This window comes from Fringilla coelebs, assembly GCF_963513975.1.
Source record: "Fringilla coelebs genome assembly, chromosome: 17".
NCBI classification, from domain to species: Eukaryota; Metazoa; Chordata; class Aves; order Passeriformes; family Fringillidae; genus Fringilla; species Fringilla coelebs.
This window is the reverse complement of record NC_140043.1, coordinates 12894200-12911629: the sequence shown is the minus strand read 5'-3', so window position 1 is coordinate 12911629 and position 17430 is coordinate 12894200. Positions and strand designations below refer to the sequence as shown.

The 17430-nt window shown below is 44.9% G+C and overlaps 1 protein-coding gene across 1 annotated transcript; it reads right to left on the bottom strand.

Annotated features, from left to right (window-relative positions):
* Positions 1-1324: 1324 nt before the first annotated feature.
* Positions 1325-14131, bottom strand: ANAPC5 (anaphase promoting complex subunit 5). The gene is made up of 17 exons (XM_084217315.1): positions 13911-14131; positions 13738-13817; positions 12970-13079; positions 12398-12593; positions 11374-11440; positions 10508-10609; positions 9249-9439; positions 8330-8411; positions 7577-7666; positions 6508-6689; positions 5906-6041; positions 5611-5685; positions 4683-4804; positions 3455-3562; positions 2798-2945; positions 2052-2214; positions 1325-1704 (listed from the first exon to the last, which is right to left on the bottom strand). The coding sequence occupies exons 1-17, from the start codon at positions 14112-14114 to the stop codon at positions 1490-1492; spliced, it is 2271 nt and encodes a 756-aa protein (XP_084073441.1). The 5' UTR covers positions 14115-14131; the 3' UTR covers positions 1325-1489.
* Between the last annotated feature and the right edge of the window lie 3299 nt (positions 14132-17430).

The following is a 17430-nucleotide window of genomic DNA, read 5'->3' as shown; positions in this document are numbered from 1 at the left end:
CACAGCAGAGAGGGAATGAGCCAACACCAGCGTTCCACAAAGCTGGGTTCCCCTTTGCCGTTGGAAACCTCGTTTTAAAATCAAGGCCCTGATGATCTGCCCACAGCCCCGATGCAGCACTAATTAATGGAATGCGTAAACTAACACCCGGGCTATGCTCCTCTCAACCACACCCTTGTGCTTCTCTCTTCCTCCTTACCTGGCCCAGCTCCCGCAGAACCAGGTTTAGGTCTGGTGTGGCAATGCCACAGTTAAGTCTGCTGCTTCCAAGCAGGGTAGCTCTGGGCTTTAATGATGCTCAGCTTTTCTACAGTCACCAGGTGACTGGCACCCACCAAAGATTTACAGTCACATGAGTGCGATCCCGTCTGCCCTCAAATTGCACACTACAGTCAAAATGAAATTTTCTTCCAAAATGAGGACCTCATTGCTGGCAGTCAATGCCAGCACATCACATACTCAGTTACTGAATGGTTTGGGATAGAAGGGATCTCAAAGTCCACCCATGGGTAGGGACACCTTCCACTATTCCAGGTTGCTCTAAGCCCTGTCTAATCTGGCCTTGGACACTTCCAGGGATGAGACAGCCACAGCTGCTCTGGGCACTCTGGTGCAGGGCCTCCTTCCCCACCCTCACATGGGAGAATTTCTCCCCAATATCCCATCCAACCCTGCCCTCTGCCAGTGGGAAGCCATTCCCTGTGTCCTGTCACTCCAGGCCCTTGTCCAAAGTCCCTCTCCAGATTTCTTGGAGATTTCTTGGCCCCTCCAGATTACTTCAGTTGTGATCTTCATCTATTCACCCATAAAAGCAGAGCAGGTGAATGACACAGTGCTGAGGGGAGAACACATACAATAAAACACTTCAGCTGAGCTGGGACTGTTGTTTCCCACTCTTCACCCTCCTTATCCCCCCTCTGCACAAGGACACATGAAACAACAGTGCCAGGACTTTGCACTGTTACACCTTTCCGACTGAACCCTGATTTTTCCCTTTCTGCCAACACCATCTGTTTCTGCAGCATAAACAGCAACTGCAGACAGGTCAAAAGCAAGGACGCTTTTTAAATGAGACTCCCCCTTCCATACCACTTAAAAAGAACACAAAGGAGCTTTGCTAACCTTTTCCACTATTTTTTGTACCCCTGTGTTCATAAAGCCTGCATTGATTTGGGAAATGTCACTACTAAGAACAGAACACTACTTCGTGACTGCACTGCTCCCCTCAGTGTGTTTATAACACAGTCAAGAGGGTCTTTTCTCTTTTTTCCCTGCTAATTTCTTAGCTTCAAGTAGAGAATAAAAGTGAAATGGGTGGAAAACTACATTTGTGTTAAAAAACACAAATTTGTTCAAGAGCAGACCATGATTTATTGGCAGTTATTCTGAAACACGGATGACTGAATACAATAAAAAGATGTTTGTAAAAAAAGAAAACAAACAAACAAAACCAAAACAGGAAAACAAACAAATCTCATCTTTAAATGCATCACTTGAAGGCATTGATCAAGGGGACACCGTGTGCTGGCAGCTCCTGGTGCAGCTGACGGAACAACATGGCACATTTGTTCCTTTCCTGGGTCCTGCCGAGGGTGTGGAACAGCCGGGCTTGGAAGTAGAGAACATCTCTGAGCTGCTCTTTGCAGTCCACTTTGGCAAAGTAAGCCTTGGCTTCATTTAGATTCAAGATAGCAGATTCCAAAGCTGTGGGAAAAAGGGGGACATTCATATTTAAGAAAATATCACAGTAACAACTCCAAGGCAGCTCAAGTCTAAGGAGGCCAATTACAAATTCCTCAGCTTTTCAAAACCATTTGTGTCTTAGCAACGTGGTCTCTCAGCTAGTTTCTATTATTCAGCCTTTGCTGCAAAATATGTGTGTGAAAGTATGCAGATAAACAATGTTCTGTTATAAACATCTGTGCAACAACTAATCCCAAATGAATTTTGTATACAATAACCAGGTAACACACTCTGGTGTAGCAGGACTCCAGTACAGACACTGGTTTGAGCTTCTGAGCAGTTTCAGAGAGAATTACTCTTCACACTACCTTCAATCTTCTTTTGTGGAGTGTAGGAAGCTGCAGAAGCCACCTGACATTTGGCCACCAAGAACATGGCACAGCCTTTGTCCAGGACAGCTCCGTGGGCCAAGACAGGTTCTATTGCCATGTGCAGGATATTGAGGGCTTGTTCAGGAATGCCAAGGATCAGCTGAAAGAGAAATACTTGTTGGTCTCACACTGGAATCCACTGATAGGAGCAGCTTCTTCAGGGACAAGCCATGCCTGTTTGTAATAACGTGATGTAACATGCACTATTTTTTTTCAACTTTTTCCCCACAATCTTCTTTTAAATCAAAACTTGTGAGTAGAAATGAGCTGCTCTCTGAATGATTCAGAGCGGGAAAGGCTTCTCCACTCAGTCAGTGCTGACAGCCATGCCTCTCAGAATAAACAATATAATTGAACTCATTACCAGCAGTATTTTTAACATACAATCCAACCTGTGCTGCTAGAAAGCCAAAATACCAGCATAAAAAATAACTGAAGACATTAAGACTGGAGAAATTTATACTGCTTAATTATATACAATAACTATACATTTTAGTGATACACATGAAACTCAACTTTTATTAACTTCCTCGAAAGCTTTTACATTCAGAGTTTGCTTCTTCACAATCAATAATTTAATTCCAACAAGGTTGCGTTCTTAAATCTCACAGGAGTAAAACAGCATCCAGATCCCCAGAATAAATGTTGCCCTGCAGCCCTGTGAAAACACAAATCAGACCTACCTGGGAGAAAGCCAAGTTGAGCACGGTTTCGGAGGCCAAGTACTGCAGGCTGTACTCCCGAGCGAGGGCCAGAGCCTGAAGCAGCACCGGCAGCGCGATGGTGTGGCACGAGGATCTCCAGTACAGCTCTGCTATGCACAGCAGCACCCTGGCCAAACAGGGAGCAGCAGGTAACAAACCTTCACTCTGGATGAAAAATGTCCCCTTGTTTCCCAGGGAATTATTCCATCCACAATGGTATTGGTTTTATTACTAATTACACTGCTGCATATACAATACATTTAAATTTGACCCTTAGGAGGAGATGCCACAGGCATACAAAAGATTAAATAACACTGTAGCTCTCTCAAGATTTACACCAAGGTAAAACCACACACACACATTTCCTGTTTATTTTAGATGCAGTGTTTCCTTCTTCCATGAACCTTCATGGAACTTTACCACCTTTTAGTTTACATATTAAAAATAACTAGGTTTAAATGACACAATATTTTGAGGATTCCTCCATGCTGAGATTAATAATTGAAATTACTCTGTAATCTCAGAATCACAGCAGGTAATCTGAAGACAAGTGAAGTCTGAACACAGACAAATTGAAATGGCTGATTCTAATCACTGCAAAGTGGCTTTAATACTCTGAAAATGAAACATTCTTACCTAATCACCATCTCGGTGTTCTTGATTTTCTGGCAGTGGATCAACAATTTCTGCAGAAGTTTGTGTGCCTCTGACATTTGATTTTGGGCTTTCAATACAATGGCTTTTCTGTCATGGTAGAAAGAAAACACCAGTGTATTTTTGTACTTTGTATAGAATTCTGCCCTTCAGAACACAGTGAAACAGGTCTCTATTTTGTGACCTGTGTTTCTTATAACTGCAGACTGGCACCCTGACAAAGTGTACACATGCTGCACACACAGACAGGAGGAAAAACAGATCTCCCTGGTGCCAACTGGACAACTCCCAGGCAGAAAGGATCAAACTCATAAAACAGCTTTAGATAGAAACCAGGGATTGCCAAAACCAAAGGCCAAACAGGCAGCAGAAGTGGGAGGACATGCAAGCTAGACAGCATAAGTAATTATCTGTGAGAAAAACAGGTATGAGGTAAAGCAGCTAAAATTGGCCTAAGCTAACAAGGATACAGAGCAACAGGAAAATGGAGAGCAGGGAAGTCAGGACCAAATGCACAGCAGCAGGGGATGGGTATAAATGCCCTGAACCAGACACTGAGCAGAGTATTTAAAGATCAGGGAATTCATGATCAGTCCAATTCCAGAAGGACAAGCATCAGGTCCCACAGCTTGAATACTGCTCTTCTGGCTGACTGGCACTGGCTGCTTTTAGGTGTTTTGCCTTTGAAAATCGACAAGAAATTCTTTGAACACTATGTTGGTTTTCATATTCACCAAATACCAAGTTTTAACTGTAACTATTTTTAACATGTCATTCTCATTTAGGAACAAGACCCCATTAAGGTGAGTGGGAAAAAAAAAATCACATTGTTCCATTTTGGAGATGTAGAAACCAGGCCACAGAGGAATTCACTCAAGGCCTGAGCTCCCGCCCCAGCTATTTGACATAAAAATCTGCTTTGTGCTCAGGTTTGAGTAGAGCAGATTTTGAAGACCTTACCACGACAGATTCACAGCCCTAGAATAACACCAACTTCTGCTATTCCAGTTCTTAAAATGCCCAGAGAAACAAGTACAGATTATTATTGCAGGACATGCTAAGGGAATAGCCCTATAGGTTAGATAACATGATCTTAACTAGTCCTGGAAAGGGAAAAGAATGTAAGCACATGTGACTGCCAATTTTGCTAAGTTTTTAATTATCTGCATGGAACACACCTGCACGTGCATGAAGACCCAAGATTTCTTACCTGTATACACCTTCAATGCTGTTAAGTGCTGTAATTCCTGCTACAAGAGAATCTGCTACATGGTATCTGCCATCGTTCATGGCTCGCTCAAACTGTATTTTCTGATCAAACAGCATCCAAAGCTAAACAAAGAACATCCAGAAACAAGTTTTAGAAGTTGTGCCTGCTCATTTTCTAATCCCAAATTAGAATTTACTTTTTATTTTACCCCAGGGGTTTTTATCTCTAGACACACTAACTCCACTGTCCAATTATTGGATTTACTGAATTACTGTCCTCAACAGAAATGCTCAGGTCTGGATTAATGTTTTCAATATCGCAGCTCACCTACTTGACTGCATTTTATGTGAAAAGGCTCTTTTAAATCATTACTAATGATTTCAGACTTGTAGACAAGCAGACTTGTTCTGTAGTGAAAAGAGAAAGCTCACACTATATCTAATGGGATCTCAACCACTTCAATGTAAATACTATCTTATAGACTCCTGTGGCAATGTTTCCCAGAGTCACACAAAAATCAGGTTATTAGCCTATTATCTCAGTTATTTCTGGATTGTAATATATCAAAATAAGCAGCACTAATTAAACAGAACTTTGAAGCCTCAAATCAATGCAGAGCATTTAATTGCTTTATGTGCTCATGAAGCAGATGTATATTCCTCTCTTAATAAAATTTCTACTTGAATAGCTTCATCTTAGGAGGTTGTGGTGAGAGAAATATCTCACCAGTCTGACAACAACACAGGCAGCTTTTCCATGCTTTTGTAAAAAAGCTGATGCTGCATGAAAAGCTTCCCATGAGGACGAGCCAAGGGAAATGAGAAAATGTACAGCCCAAGGCATCCAGAGGAAAATTCAGGAGCACTGGGATTCAGATCCTGCTATACAATAGTTACATAACTTACAGGCTGAATGCTAAGTATTCTACCTGTGCATGCTGACTGTTGGGAGGGAATCTCTCCTTTAGGTGTTTCAGTATTTCAGAAGCAGCTGCAAAGTACCCCTGGAACACAGAAGGACACTGATTAATGCACCCTGCTCCCCTCCCTTTCAGTACAACCCTCCGGGAAGGGATTTGCCAAGCAAACACCCTGCATTGTCTCTGCCCCCAGAGCGGGCGTTAAGGGCAGAAAAAACCACAAGTCAAGTCTTGCACCCTCTGTCAGCACCACCCACAGGTCCTCTCAGCAAATGGCACTTTGTGCAAGCAGCCTGGAGCTCACCTGCTCGGCGTGCAGCTCTGCCAGGTGACACAACACCACGGCGAAGGACTCGGTGTTGTTCTGCTGGACGCCCACGTTCACAGCCTCCAGACTGTTCATGCTCAGCAAGGTCTGGGCTTGCTGAAGTGCCATGGTGCTTGTGCAAGAGAAGTAGCTTTTAGTTTTCAAGCAGCAAACAACAACCATTTTTAATCTATGGTCTTGTCATGACAATAGTCTACATTGTCTGGTTAAGCCAGGGGCCTGGGGAGAAGGAAAACTTGTAAAGTAACTGCTGTCCAGAGATTCTGCACTGTGCAGGCACAGCAAGCACTACAGACTGAAAGCTGCACACAGCAAAGCACAGAGACGCTGAAAGTGGGGGCACAGGAACAATTTATGATATATTTGCCACTACTAAATGGAAACTCTATCTCTTTTTCAATATGAGTTTTAAAGGAGCACAAGAGAATGGAAATAACTGCACTCAGCCTGTACTGAATCACAGCCTGATTGCTTTATTTTAGTGCACTGGAGAGACACAGTCACTTGTTACACCTCTAAATGCATTATGTGCTAACAAGTGCAGCAGCTAATCCAGGAGTTCCAAACCAAGCGAATACCTGCGGCCGTACAGTCTCCAGATGGCTGTTTTCTGTGCTATGCTGATGTCTATGAGCTCTGACAGGCTGTGCTTCCAATGCAACAGATCAGAATCTTTTAAGGCATCCATTAGTTTGTTGGCAGCCTTTCCTGCAAAAGCTCTTTGCTGAACCAAGGACTGTATTCCCAAGGAAGCAAGATACTGGGAAGAAGGAAAAAAACATATCTCCAGAGTTGGAAGACAACAGAGTACCCCAGGCTTGCAAATTACACTGGAGCAGAGTTCTAAACTACTAAAAACGAATCCCAAAAAGACAGCACAGACAAAGGAACACTGCTCCAGGCATTTCTTTAAATACTCACTTATGCACACCCACACATATGTGAATGTCACTTTGTTGGATGTGAAAGGTAATTTCCACTCCCCCACACAGAAATCTTATGGAGGAGGACAGGAGCAGTACCTGGATTTCTCCAGAACTGCTGTGAAAACAGAGCCTTTGCTTCCCTTCCCTTCCCTTCCCCACAGAGGCCATATCTGCTCCTATCTCCCAGCAGTTCAGTCCATTTCAGAACAATTTTCTTAAGAAAGGAATTGCGGATTTGGGGAAGACAGACCTAAACATTAACAGACAACAGATCTACCAAAGGGGAGGGCTGCCCTGCAAGATTTCACACAGCTCTACAAGTAAACATGTGTTCAAAGCCCTGCCAGAGGCATCAGCACTGAGCTTCAGGGAAGGTGGATGCCTAAGAACCTCCCCTGAGCACCAGATTGTAACAAAATGTGCCTGGGCCAGTAGCCACGGAGAGATTTTCTGCCTGAAAATCAAGCAAGTTAGAAGGAAAACCAGTGAGCCTTGCAATAATGCTCTGGCATTAAAGCAACTGAACTCTGGCTTGTTAATATGAAGGATAAAAGTCATAGAAACAGCTAGATTTTGGAGTGTTAAAACATGTTTGTTTAAATCCAGTCACGTATTTTGAACAGACAAGCCACAAAACCCCAAACTCTGATCACACACACGCCCATCGCCATCGCATGGGTTTGTCCCAGAGTGAAGTTAAGGATTGATGAAATGGACTCACTGGCAATCCAAAATGTAAGGATTTGTTCACAGAGTGCTCCAGCAGAACACAGCTATCAAATATCTTCTGCTCCAGGATGTACAACCAACTCTAGCAAGGAAAAAGATCAAAATCTCATTGCAAATAACTGATGGCTGCAGCACTTCTAACTTGGCTTGCTGTTACAGAATGCACAAAAATTCACTGGAAATGCAAACCACTTGAGGATTGATTCTAAGGAAACTTCTACTAAATGCTGTACAGCAAAACATATCAGAAGTGCATCTAGGCTGGGATGCTGGTGTGGCACCAGCCAGTGCTGGAGGTTCACTGATTCACAAAAATACAGGGAATTGTGGAATGCAGCACCTCAGGAATTTGATACCATTAATGTCAATTCATTACAATGTTAATTACAGGAAAAAAAATAGAAATCCAAGTCCTTCCCTCCCACTTTGCTCGCTCTAAAGGTGGCTCTGAGAATTCAACAGAAAGGAAGGAGGAAGCTTCTGAAATACTTCTTTTTACATCATCTAAGACTCAACTTTGAGCTCACTACTGAGATCTCTGGGATAACAATTCCTCCTTATGAAATTAACCCTGAGCTGCAACAAACCATCCCATGATCCTGCAGTTTGTTGCCCTGTGTGCCAGGAGTGATGCCACCCCACTGCTGGGTGGTCAAATGCTCTGGGGGAGATGCTGCTGTGAGAGGAGCTCTGCAGCAGTTCCCTGAGCAGGACGACTCAGGGCCCATCTGAACAGAGCTCTTACCAGGCAGTGCTGCAGGCACACGTGGTCATTGGACTCCTGGGCAATCCTGATGGCTTCCTGAAGTGCCAGTTCAGCCTGCTGGCTATGAGCAGACAGAGGGAGAACAATTACTATTCCTGCACTGCTTAAGATACAGCATCCTGATCCAGAGGAATATTGATGTGAATTATGCATAATGCACTCAGAGATCTGATTTAAGAGCCTGTGTTTTCTTTCCAGCATCAGCAGTGCATTCTGGTTTTCAGGACAGTAAGTCTAACAGCATCTGCAAGCCAAAATGCAGTTGTAACCCCTACATGAGCTTTCAAACCCTGCACAGGCCATGGTGCCAAGTTATTGTTTGAACAGGGGCAACATTTAGAATTGCCTGTGTAGAAATTGTTACTCTCAACTTTGCAGTGTCCTTCCCCTCTCCAGTCCTTTCACATCATGCCTCCAAGCAGCAATCAATAAATGCAAACCATAAATGAAGATGGGTAGGCCAGCTTTATCAACAAAATAAATCCCAACCCACGTGACATTTTAAATTTTAAAAGCTTGGATGGCTTTTTTGGTTTAATTATTCTTTTGCCAGATCATCGGCTCTATGTTGACTTGCAAAAAACCAACCACACTTTCTTGAAAATATGGATGAAAATAGGCATTCATGCCCACTGACCCTTCTGAGGTCATGGAAATGTAATTGAACACTTAAAATACCCAGGACACAGACAAATGTCAACTCTTAGATGGCCCAGTTATTATGGAAACCAAATAAACATCAAAACAAAACCGAACCCAAACAAACCAAGATCGCAAGAGGATCCCAACCCCACCACAGCTGCTGTCAAGTGAGAGAAAGCCCCTGAGGGGATTTTCACTAGGAAGGGGAGGTCTGTGTCAGCACCCTGAGATGGCCCGGGGTGGGTGAGTTCCCTACTAGTGGCCGAAGCGGCAGTGCAGGGCCGCCAGGTTGAGCGCGGCGTAGCGCAGGCTCCGCCCGTAGCCCTCGTCCCCGTTGCTTTTGCTCTCTGCCCCCGTGAGGATCAGCCGGTCGAAGTAGTGCAGGAGGCTGTGTGTGGAACTGAAGACATCTTGCACCCTGAGGCTGTTTAAGTAGCTTAAATAATGCTGGAAAGGGGAAACAAAATCAGCTTTAATTGTACAGATCCTAAACCAGGGGTTTTGTTTATAATTACTAGGTGTTTCTGTCCAAAACATGTAACTGTGAAATACTGATCAGAAGTTGTAATACTGATACTACCTGGGCAGAATTTCTGGATAAAACTGGATAATTTCTTGGACAATATTGGCTGTTTGCCCTAACAGGATCTGCCAAATGGTGAAGATTACAAGAACTGGCTGTCAGAAAGACCCCAGAGAGTCTGAGATCTCTACAGAGGTGGAATTTCTGTATTTATGTGAGAGTGGGAATGGAGGCAGGACTCCCACAGTGTCTGCATTCAAGAAGATATTAAGAAACACCAGCACTGCTTCCAAATGCTGTGCAGATAGAAAGAAGATGCTAAAATCATGTCTTTTCTCTTTGGCATTGAGACCTGGGCAGGATAATCCTTTAAATTGTGAAGTCCAGCCAGGGACTATGGCAGCCCTTTCAAACAGCAGCAAGGAAAATCCTGTCCACTCAGCCCAGGGCTGCTGGGAGGAAGAGGTAGAAAGCGAGGCAGGAAGGAGTTGAACTTTGGAAGTTGCTCAAGAAGAAGCTGTTGAGGGACAAAGCAGGAGCTCACACCACAGGTCTGGCCCCTCAGCACAAACTGTCTGTGGCTTTCAGTATAAATTGCTATTAAGGACCAGAAGCAAAGTGAGCAACAACCAGGAAAATTAACAGATATTGCACTTAGTAATGATTTTTAACTACAGGAGAATGAGGCCTGAAATTACTTAGGAAAATGTGGGCAAATGATATAAGTTTTAGATTTAGTTGAACAAGAATGCACTCAGTCTCACCGAAATTAAGAGGTTTATATCTGTGCAGGAAAGGGAAATACTTTGCTTAATTAAGGTTCCTGTACCTTCAGGAGTTTTAGTCTGAATTACTAAACATTTACATGCAACTTGCTCACAGTTTTATCATTTACTTATATTTCAATAGAGAATAAATTACTTCCAAATAATCCTATCCTTGAGATAAGAAATCCTTTTACAACCATTCTGGATGAAGAAAAAGATACTTACTGCTTCAGCAAAGTCTGGATTAAATTTTAACAAGTTGTTCAATTCCTTTTGTAAAGATGCTGGAGCAAGAGCCTTTGTCTCATCATTCTTTAGCAAAGAAGCCTGGAATAAAATTTGAACAGTACAAGTAAGACATGTAACTCCAAAAGGAGGGTTATAAAAATATATTGTGGTGCAGGATTGTCAGGTTGTTATCTGCTTGGAGAGGACATTAAAGAAGATTTTGTAGCAGTTCTTCTCTTATGCCAGTGGCAGTTCTATACTACATTATAGTGTTCAATTTCCAAAGATCACAGAGACCAAGTCAAATAAAACCTTATTCAAAGGACTTTTTAAAGGCATTTAAAGAATTCTGCTTAAGTTTCTCTCTGAAGAACTATTGCCACACATTGCTCACTGGAATTGCATGTATCTTCTCATACAACAACAAAAAAAAAAAACCCTCAGGAAAACAAATTGATAAATCCAGTTTGCTTTGGCAAGCAGTTCAATTAATTTAAAAAAATCACAAAAATGTAGCTACTAAAATTAGCATTACTGACTACTGAATTACTGACATTTGTGTCCATGTGTATTTCTGTTCCCTTTTTTATTTACCAGCTGGATTAACCAACAAAATTGCACATTTCACAGAAATGTGAGGCAAGCAGAGCAGAAGGACCTTCTGAGAACCAAATATCAGCATATGGTGACATGTCTGGATAAAACACTCATAGCCCCAAGTGCTCACACTGAGCAACAACAAGCAAGATATCAACAAGCCTCTATCAGAGCAGGGAAAACATCTCAGCTGACACTGTGGGTAAAATTCAAGGTGAAATTCGTGTTATGGAACATTTCCTCCACTTTAATGAGAATTAACATACCTGCTGAGAAAGAAAATACTCTGCTTGTTTCTGGGAAAGAGGCCCACTGCAGGCTATCTCTTCTTCCCTGGTAAGAAACACTCTGGTTAGAAACAGGGGCAAGGAAAGACAACACAGGAACCCATTTCATCACCCCACACTTCTGCTCCATAAAGTTTTGTGAGATATTACAGCTTAAAGCATGAAAGAACACTGAGAAAACTTAATAAAGAACAAATCTACTCCATCAAAGTCAGCAATCCAAATGATTTCACGGAGTTTAGCTTCAACCTGCAGAGACTATAGTTGAGAGCAACATTACCCTAAATACACCCTAAAAAACCCTAAAGAAATACAGCAGAGAGAAGATTTGGGGCTGACATATTCAAATGGCTCTACTCTGTTTCTTCTGTCTTCTGAAGAGAGTCCCAAGGAGATGAACTGGCACTTTGGCCACATCCATCACAGCTGGAAACAGCTGTTCTGCAAGACATTTCCTCTGTGCAAAGCCAGCAAGCCCAGCACACAGCCAGACCCTAAAAGCTCCTGTCTGACTCACCAATTCCTGCACAAGTTTGTACAAATACAGTTTCCAAAGTACATTTTAAATATATGGACACATCAAACACTTTCAGGATTATTCTTACAATGGAGCATCTCTTCAGCAGGTGAAAACTTCTCAGTATTTGCTTCTCCTTTTTGAGGTAAATAGACATGAGTCCTTTTATTTGGAGAACGGTGAAAAGGAAAACAAAACCATTCAACTTAACTTCTCCTAATTGAGCAATCTTTCCTTGCTGGCAGCAGAAGTGACCTCTCCAACAATTTTAGCACGTGACAACAGCAGCTGCCTTTGGGCTGTGGTTCCCCAGGGGAGGATGAGGATGGGGCAGTGTCACCTTCCCGAGCCGCTGACAAATGTCACCACACGGTGGCACCAAGGAAACGAGCGGCCAAGAAGCTCAGCCCGGCTGTAGGAGACTTTAAACAAATCAAAGATTAATTTTCTTAAAAGGTTTAAAAGGCTTTGACACGAATTCATCACCTTAAAGGCCCATCAAGTTCTTCTTTCTCCATTTTCCCATCCAGCTCCTCTGGATTTGTCAGCTCCATCTCATTCTCATCAGCTCCATCCTTTTTCTCATCCTTCTGGAAGTACTGCTGGAGTGCTGTGTAAAGTTTGTAGACCTGGCTGAAGGAAAGTTTGTTGTATGCCAGTATCATGTGGCGCAGGAACAGACCTGGAGAGGGAAAGGCCTGCAGTGAGCAGGGGCTGCTGCAGCCAGGAGACCAAACCCATGGCCAGCAGCTTCCATTATTTCATCAGAAATCAATGAGAAATGAAATAGAAATTACTGAGGCTCATCTCGATGGTACAACTCAGTGTTGCAGGGTGTAAATCACCCTGAAAATCTCAGTAAAGAGAAGTGATAAATTGTTAAAATCAGTAACAACCTCAAAGTGTGCAAAACTCTCAGTTAATATGCAACATCTGAGCAAGAGAAAAATGACATTCTGCAGTTTGAAACCTCCCCAGGAAAACAAAGCTGTGTCCTCAGGGAATCACATCAATGACAGATATCACAACAAAAATAGCTTTGGATAACAATTATTCACCTACTACACTTGTTTTATGAACTTCTGGCTCTGTCCCTGAGAATGAATCTGAAAGGTCATCAAAAAATTGTTCCATGTCTTTCAGTTCTCCTTCTGCCATAAGTTTTAACCTAAACAGGGGAAGAAAATGTAATTTTTTAGGGCATTAATACACACAAGAGAAAAATGAGATGGTTTAGGGTATTGATACAGACATCAAATAAAATATTCCCCTGCTTCCTGCATAAATGAGTAAACACAAACAAGTGATAACTACTCTTCTTGGACACCAGGAGGCTTCATACTGAGATATATAAGATCATATTAAATAGTGGTAAGCCTAATAATAATAATCAGGTTTGGGCTTTATTTCTTTTTAAATAGGTCTTTATTAAGAGAATAATTAGATGAAATGGTTGTTCTTAAAACAAATAGGAACTCTTTTCTCTTTTTATTTTGGAAATTTAAAAATTTTACAATTTTAAAAATGGTTTCAAAAATTTAAAATTTTTTGACTGTTTGCATTTTTGGAATTGTGAGTTTGCCGTTTAGTGAGTTATTTGATAGGACAACAGATCTTCTGTCCCACAGAAACTTTCAATCTGATGACTTCGATGTTGGTGCCTTTCAGAACTTAACTACGACAAGTACGGAACCCGTCCGAGCGGAGTTTTGGCCCCAAGGCGCCGTTTAGAGCCCGGCATTTCCAGCTCCCGGGGCTCCTTCCGCGCTGGAGCGGACACCCACAGCACCGGGGATCCCCCGGGGCTCCTCCCGCCCCCCCCGCACCTGATGTGGACGGAGCCGGCCAGGTGCGGGCAGCACTCCTCGATGGCCTTGCGCAGCCGCGACAGCGCCATATCCGGACCCTGCGGAGGACAGCGACATGTCGCGACAGGCCGCGACACAGCGGGGCCGCCCTTTCCCCCCGGCCCGACCCGAGCCCCGGCCCGGCCCCCGACCTGCAGCAGCGGCAGCAGCAGCCGGTTGAGCCGGCGGCGCTCCAGCAGGCCGAGCTGCGCGCCGGCGCGGCCCAGCTCGCTGAGCAGCACGAGCAGGGCCATCTTGTGCGGGGTGACCCAGTCGCGGACGCCGAACACGTTCGCGTGCACGACGCCGTTCGTCAGCATCGGGTTGAAGTACAGGCTCTCGTGCACGCTCGCCATGGCGGCGCCGGGGCCGCCCGTCGCCCGGGAAACCGCGCGCGCCCCCTCCCCGCCGGCCAATCGCCGCCCCCGCCGCCGGCGCGCGCGCCGCGCCGCAGCCAATCGCAGGAGAGGATGTGCGCCGCCACGGCCGGGCCGCCGCGACGGGCCGGGCGCGAGAGAGACGTTCCGGGGAGAGAAGGGTCCGCGCTGTGGCGGGGCTGCTCCCTCGAGCTGCCCTGCAGGACAGCCAGGCCGCGGCTGCGGACAGCGAGGGAATAGGCTGCGCTTGGGCCGCTGCAGCCCGGAGGAGTTATCTGCTAGATAAGGGAACAGACATTTTCTCTCTGTGCTGGCGCTGCTGAGGCACCGCAAACCCTGGGGTCAGTTCTGGGCCCCTCACGCCGAGCAAGACCCTGAGGGGCTGGAGCGCGTCCAGGGCAGGGAACGGAGCTGGGGAAGGGCCTGAAGCCCCAGGAGGGGCTGAGGGAGCTGGAAAGGGGCTCAGCCTGGAGAAAAGGAGGCTCAGGGGCCCTTTGGCTCTGCACAACTCCTGCCAGCCGGGGGATCGGGCTCTGCTCCAGGGAACAGGGACAGGAGGAGAGGGAACGGCCCCAGGCTGGGCCAGGGCAGGGCTGACATCAGGACAAATTTCTTCACTGAAAGAGTGGTGAAGCATTGGAAGGGGCTGACCGGGGAAGTCATGGAGTCATCGTTCCTAGAAGTGTCCAAAAACCAAGCCGGCATGGCTCTTTGCAATGGGGTTTGGTGATTAGTCACCGGTTGGACTTGATGATCTTGGAAGTCTTTTCCAACTTTAATGATCCTGTGACTAACAGAGCAGGCCACACTTGTACCAGGTGGCCATGGGCAGTGGTTTGGTGGGCTTACCGATTTTGGGAGCTCTCTAAACAGACACAGAGTCTGTTTTTAAAAGGAGATGTTGTTTATTCTGCACAGGCTGCAAGGTGGAGGTTTCCACAAGTCAAGCAGCCCAAGGGATAAGAAGTTACATCTTTTATGCAGTAAAATTTGGATTAGCCCACCTATAATACCTATTTTCTGTGCTCTGACACAAGCATTTCCATGTTACAGAGAACACCACAGAGTGACTTCACTCCCCTCTGGATTTCCTGCAAGTTAATTGTGATGCCATAAAGATGCTTCCACGTGTAAGTTTTTATTTTCTCAATAACTTGGTAAAGTACTTCATTAAGGCATCATATTCCCAAAGAAAATACTCCAATTATTATAATAGTTCTCATTTTTGTAAGTGAGAGCAAAACAAAACTCAATATTATTATACATCTGCATGTCCCTGGGGGTTCCCATTGCGCTGCTCCTGATTCATGCCTGGGGGTGGTGAGAGGAGGAGGAGGAGGCAAATCAAGCGGGGGGTAATTTTCTAGGATACATTTGCATTTAAGAAACTTAACATTGTAGCTTGCTGCTGCTGCTGGCGTAATTAATGATCGTTTCCTCGCCCTCAATGAACTCATTGAGCTGTGTCTGAACACAGATCCCAGGCAGTGACAGCAGCTATTATGTTTTAAAGGTCATTTTGCTGACATTTCCTGAAAGTAAAGCCCGGTGGCCTGGGCGGAAACAGGAGCTGGTGGCGTGGCAGGGCAGGGAGGGGAGGGGAGAGGAGGGGACGAGATAAAGGCCGGGCTGTGCAAGGGCTGGAAGGGAAGAGGAAATGACAAACATCTGGTTCTGATGTTTCTGTGCAACGCCCTGGAGCCAGAGTGTGAACTCTGCTGACAATCCTTCAGTGCGTGGTGCAGAGAGAACATTTGGAATGCACTTTTAAAGGATATTTAAATCAGCTCTCACGCCTGAAACCCAGCAGTGAGAGCTGACTTTGATTGTATTAAATCCAGGATTAGGTAACCCAGTTGAAGAAGTCATCTTTTATCTCACCTGAAATAGGCTGTGCCCAGCAGCGAGGCCAGAGGGGGCAGCAGGATGATCTGAGGGATGGAGCATCCTGTGAGGAAAGGCTGAGAGAATTGGGCTCGTGCAGCCTGGAAAAGAGAAGTTTTGGGGTGACCTCATTGTGGCCTCCCACTGCCTGAAGGGGCAAACAAGAAAGATGGAGAGAGACTGTTCACAAGGGCCTGGAGTGATGGGATGCTGGGAATGGCTCCCACTGCCAGAGGGCAGGGTTGGATGGGATACTGGGGTGAAATTCCTCCCTGTGAGGGAGGTGAGGCCCTGGCACAGCTTTGGCTGCCCCTGGATCCCTGGAGGTGTCCAAGGCCAGGTTGGACAGGGCTTGGAGTAATCTGGGATAGGGGAAGGTGTCCCTGCCAATGGCAGGGGATTGGAAATAAATGATCTTTAGGGTCCCTTCCAACCCAAACCATTCCCATTCTGTGATTCCCTGATCCTTCCCACAGCCATTAATATCCAACCTGGAATCCCCAGATAAAGCCCAGCGATTAAATTTGTCCTTTTTAACTTTACAATTAAATGTTGCAGATTGTTAAATTAAAACCAAATTAATATTCCTGGGAAGAATCCCTTCCTCTCCCTCTGGCCCTGGTGCTGTGTAAAACCTTGGGGGATTACAGAGCTGCAGCCAGTCGTTGTCACTTGTTATTTGGTGGCAGAAGGAAATGGGACATCTCTCAGTAATAGATTTAAATCTTTTAATGCTGCTTTGGCACAGTCCTGGAGGCTCAGCGAGGGCAAGGCTTTTATTAATAGAACCTCTTGAAATGCTCCTTTTCACCCACGGAGTAGCTGGCACAGTTCAAGAGCCTCCTTTCAAAGCCGCAGCGTGGTTACAGTCTGGGCACGCTGATGCAGGAAAAGTCATCTCCAATCACATGTTAAGGACATGATTCATCCAGATCTGCCCAAATTAAGGCAGGAGTGGCAAGTGCAGCTGCCAGCACTGTCACCAGATCTCAGCTCTGTCAGGCCCACGTTACTCCCTAAAACATCTGTGTTTGGGAGGATTTCTTGTTAGCAAATCCTTAACAGAGAAAAAGGAAAAATGTTGGGTTTCGCTTGGTTTGGGACAGCTTTTACCCCATTACAGTGACTGCATGGGGAGTTCTCATGTTTTAATGTAATAGTATTAACAAAAATATGTGTATAACTTGGTACTTCAAGGGTGACACGGTGTTGGCAGAGTTTAGATGACATAGAACTTCTTAAAAACCAAACCGTAGTGATATTTTTAAGGTGTCTTAAAGCAGTCCATTGCATGAGAAATGTGAGGACTGTGCCATTGCAAGCTCCAGTTGCATTCACAAGGCTTTTCTATTTTTTCTGTCACTTTGACTAAAATGGCAAGCTATTATTGGGGGGGGGGAAATGACATTTT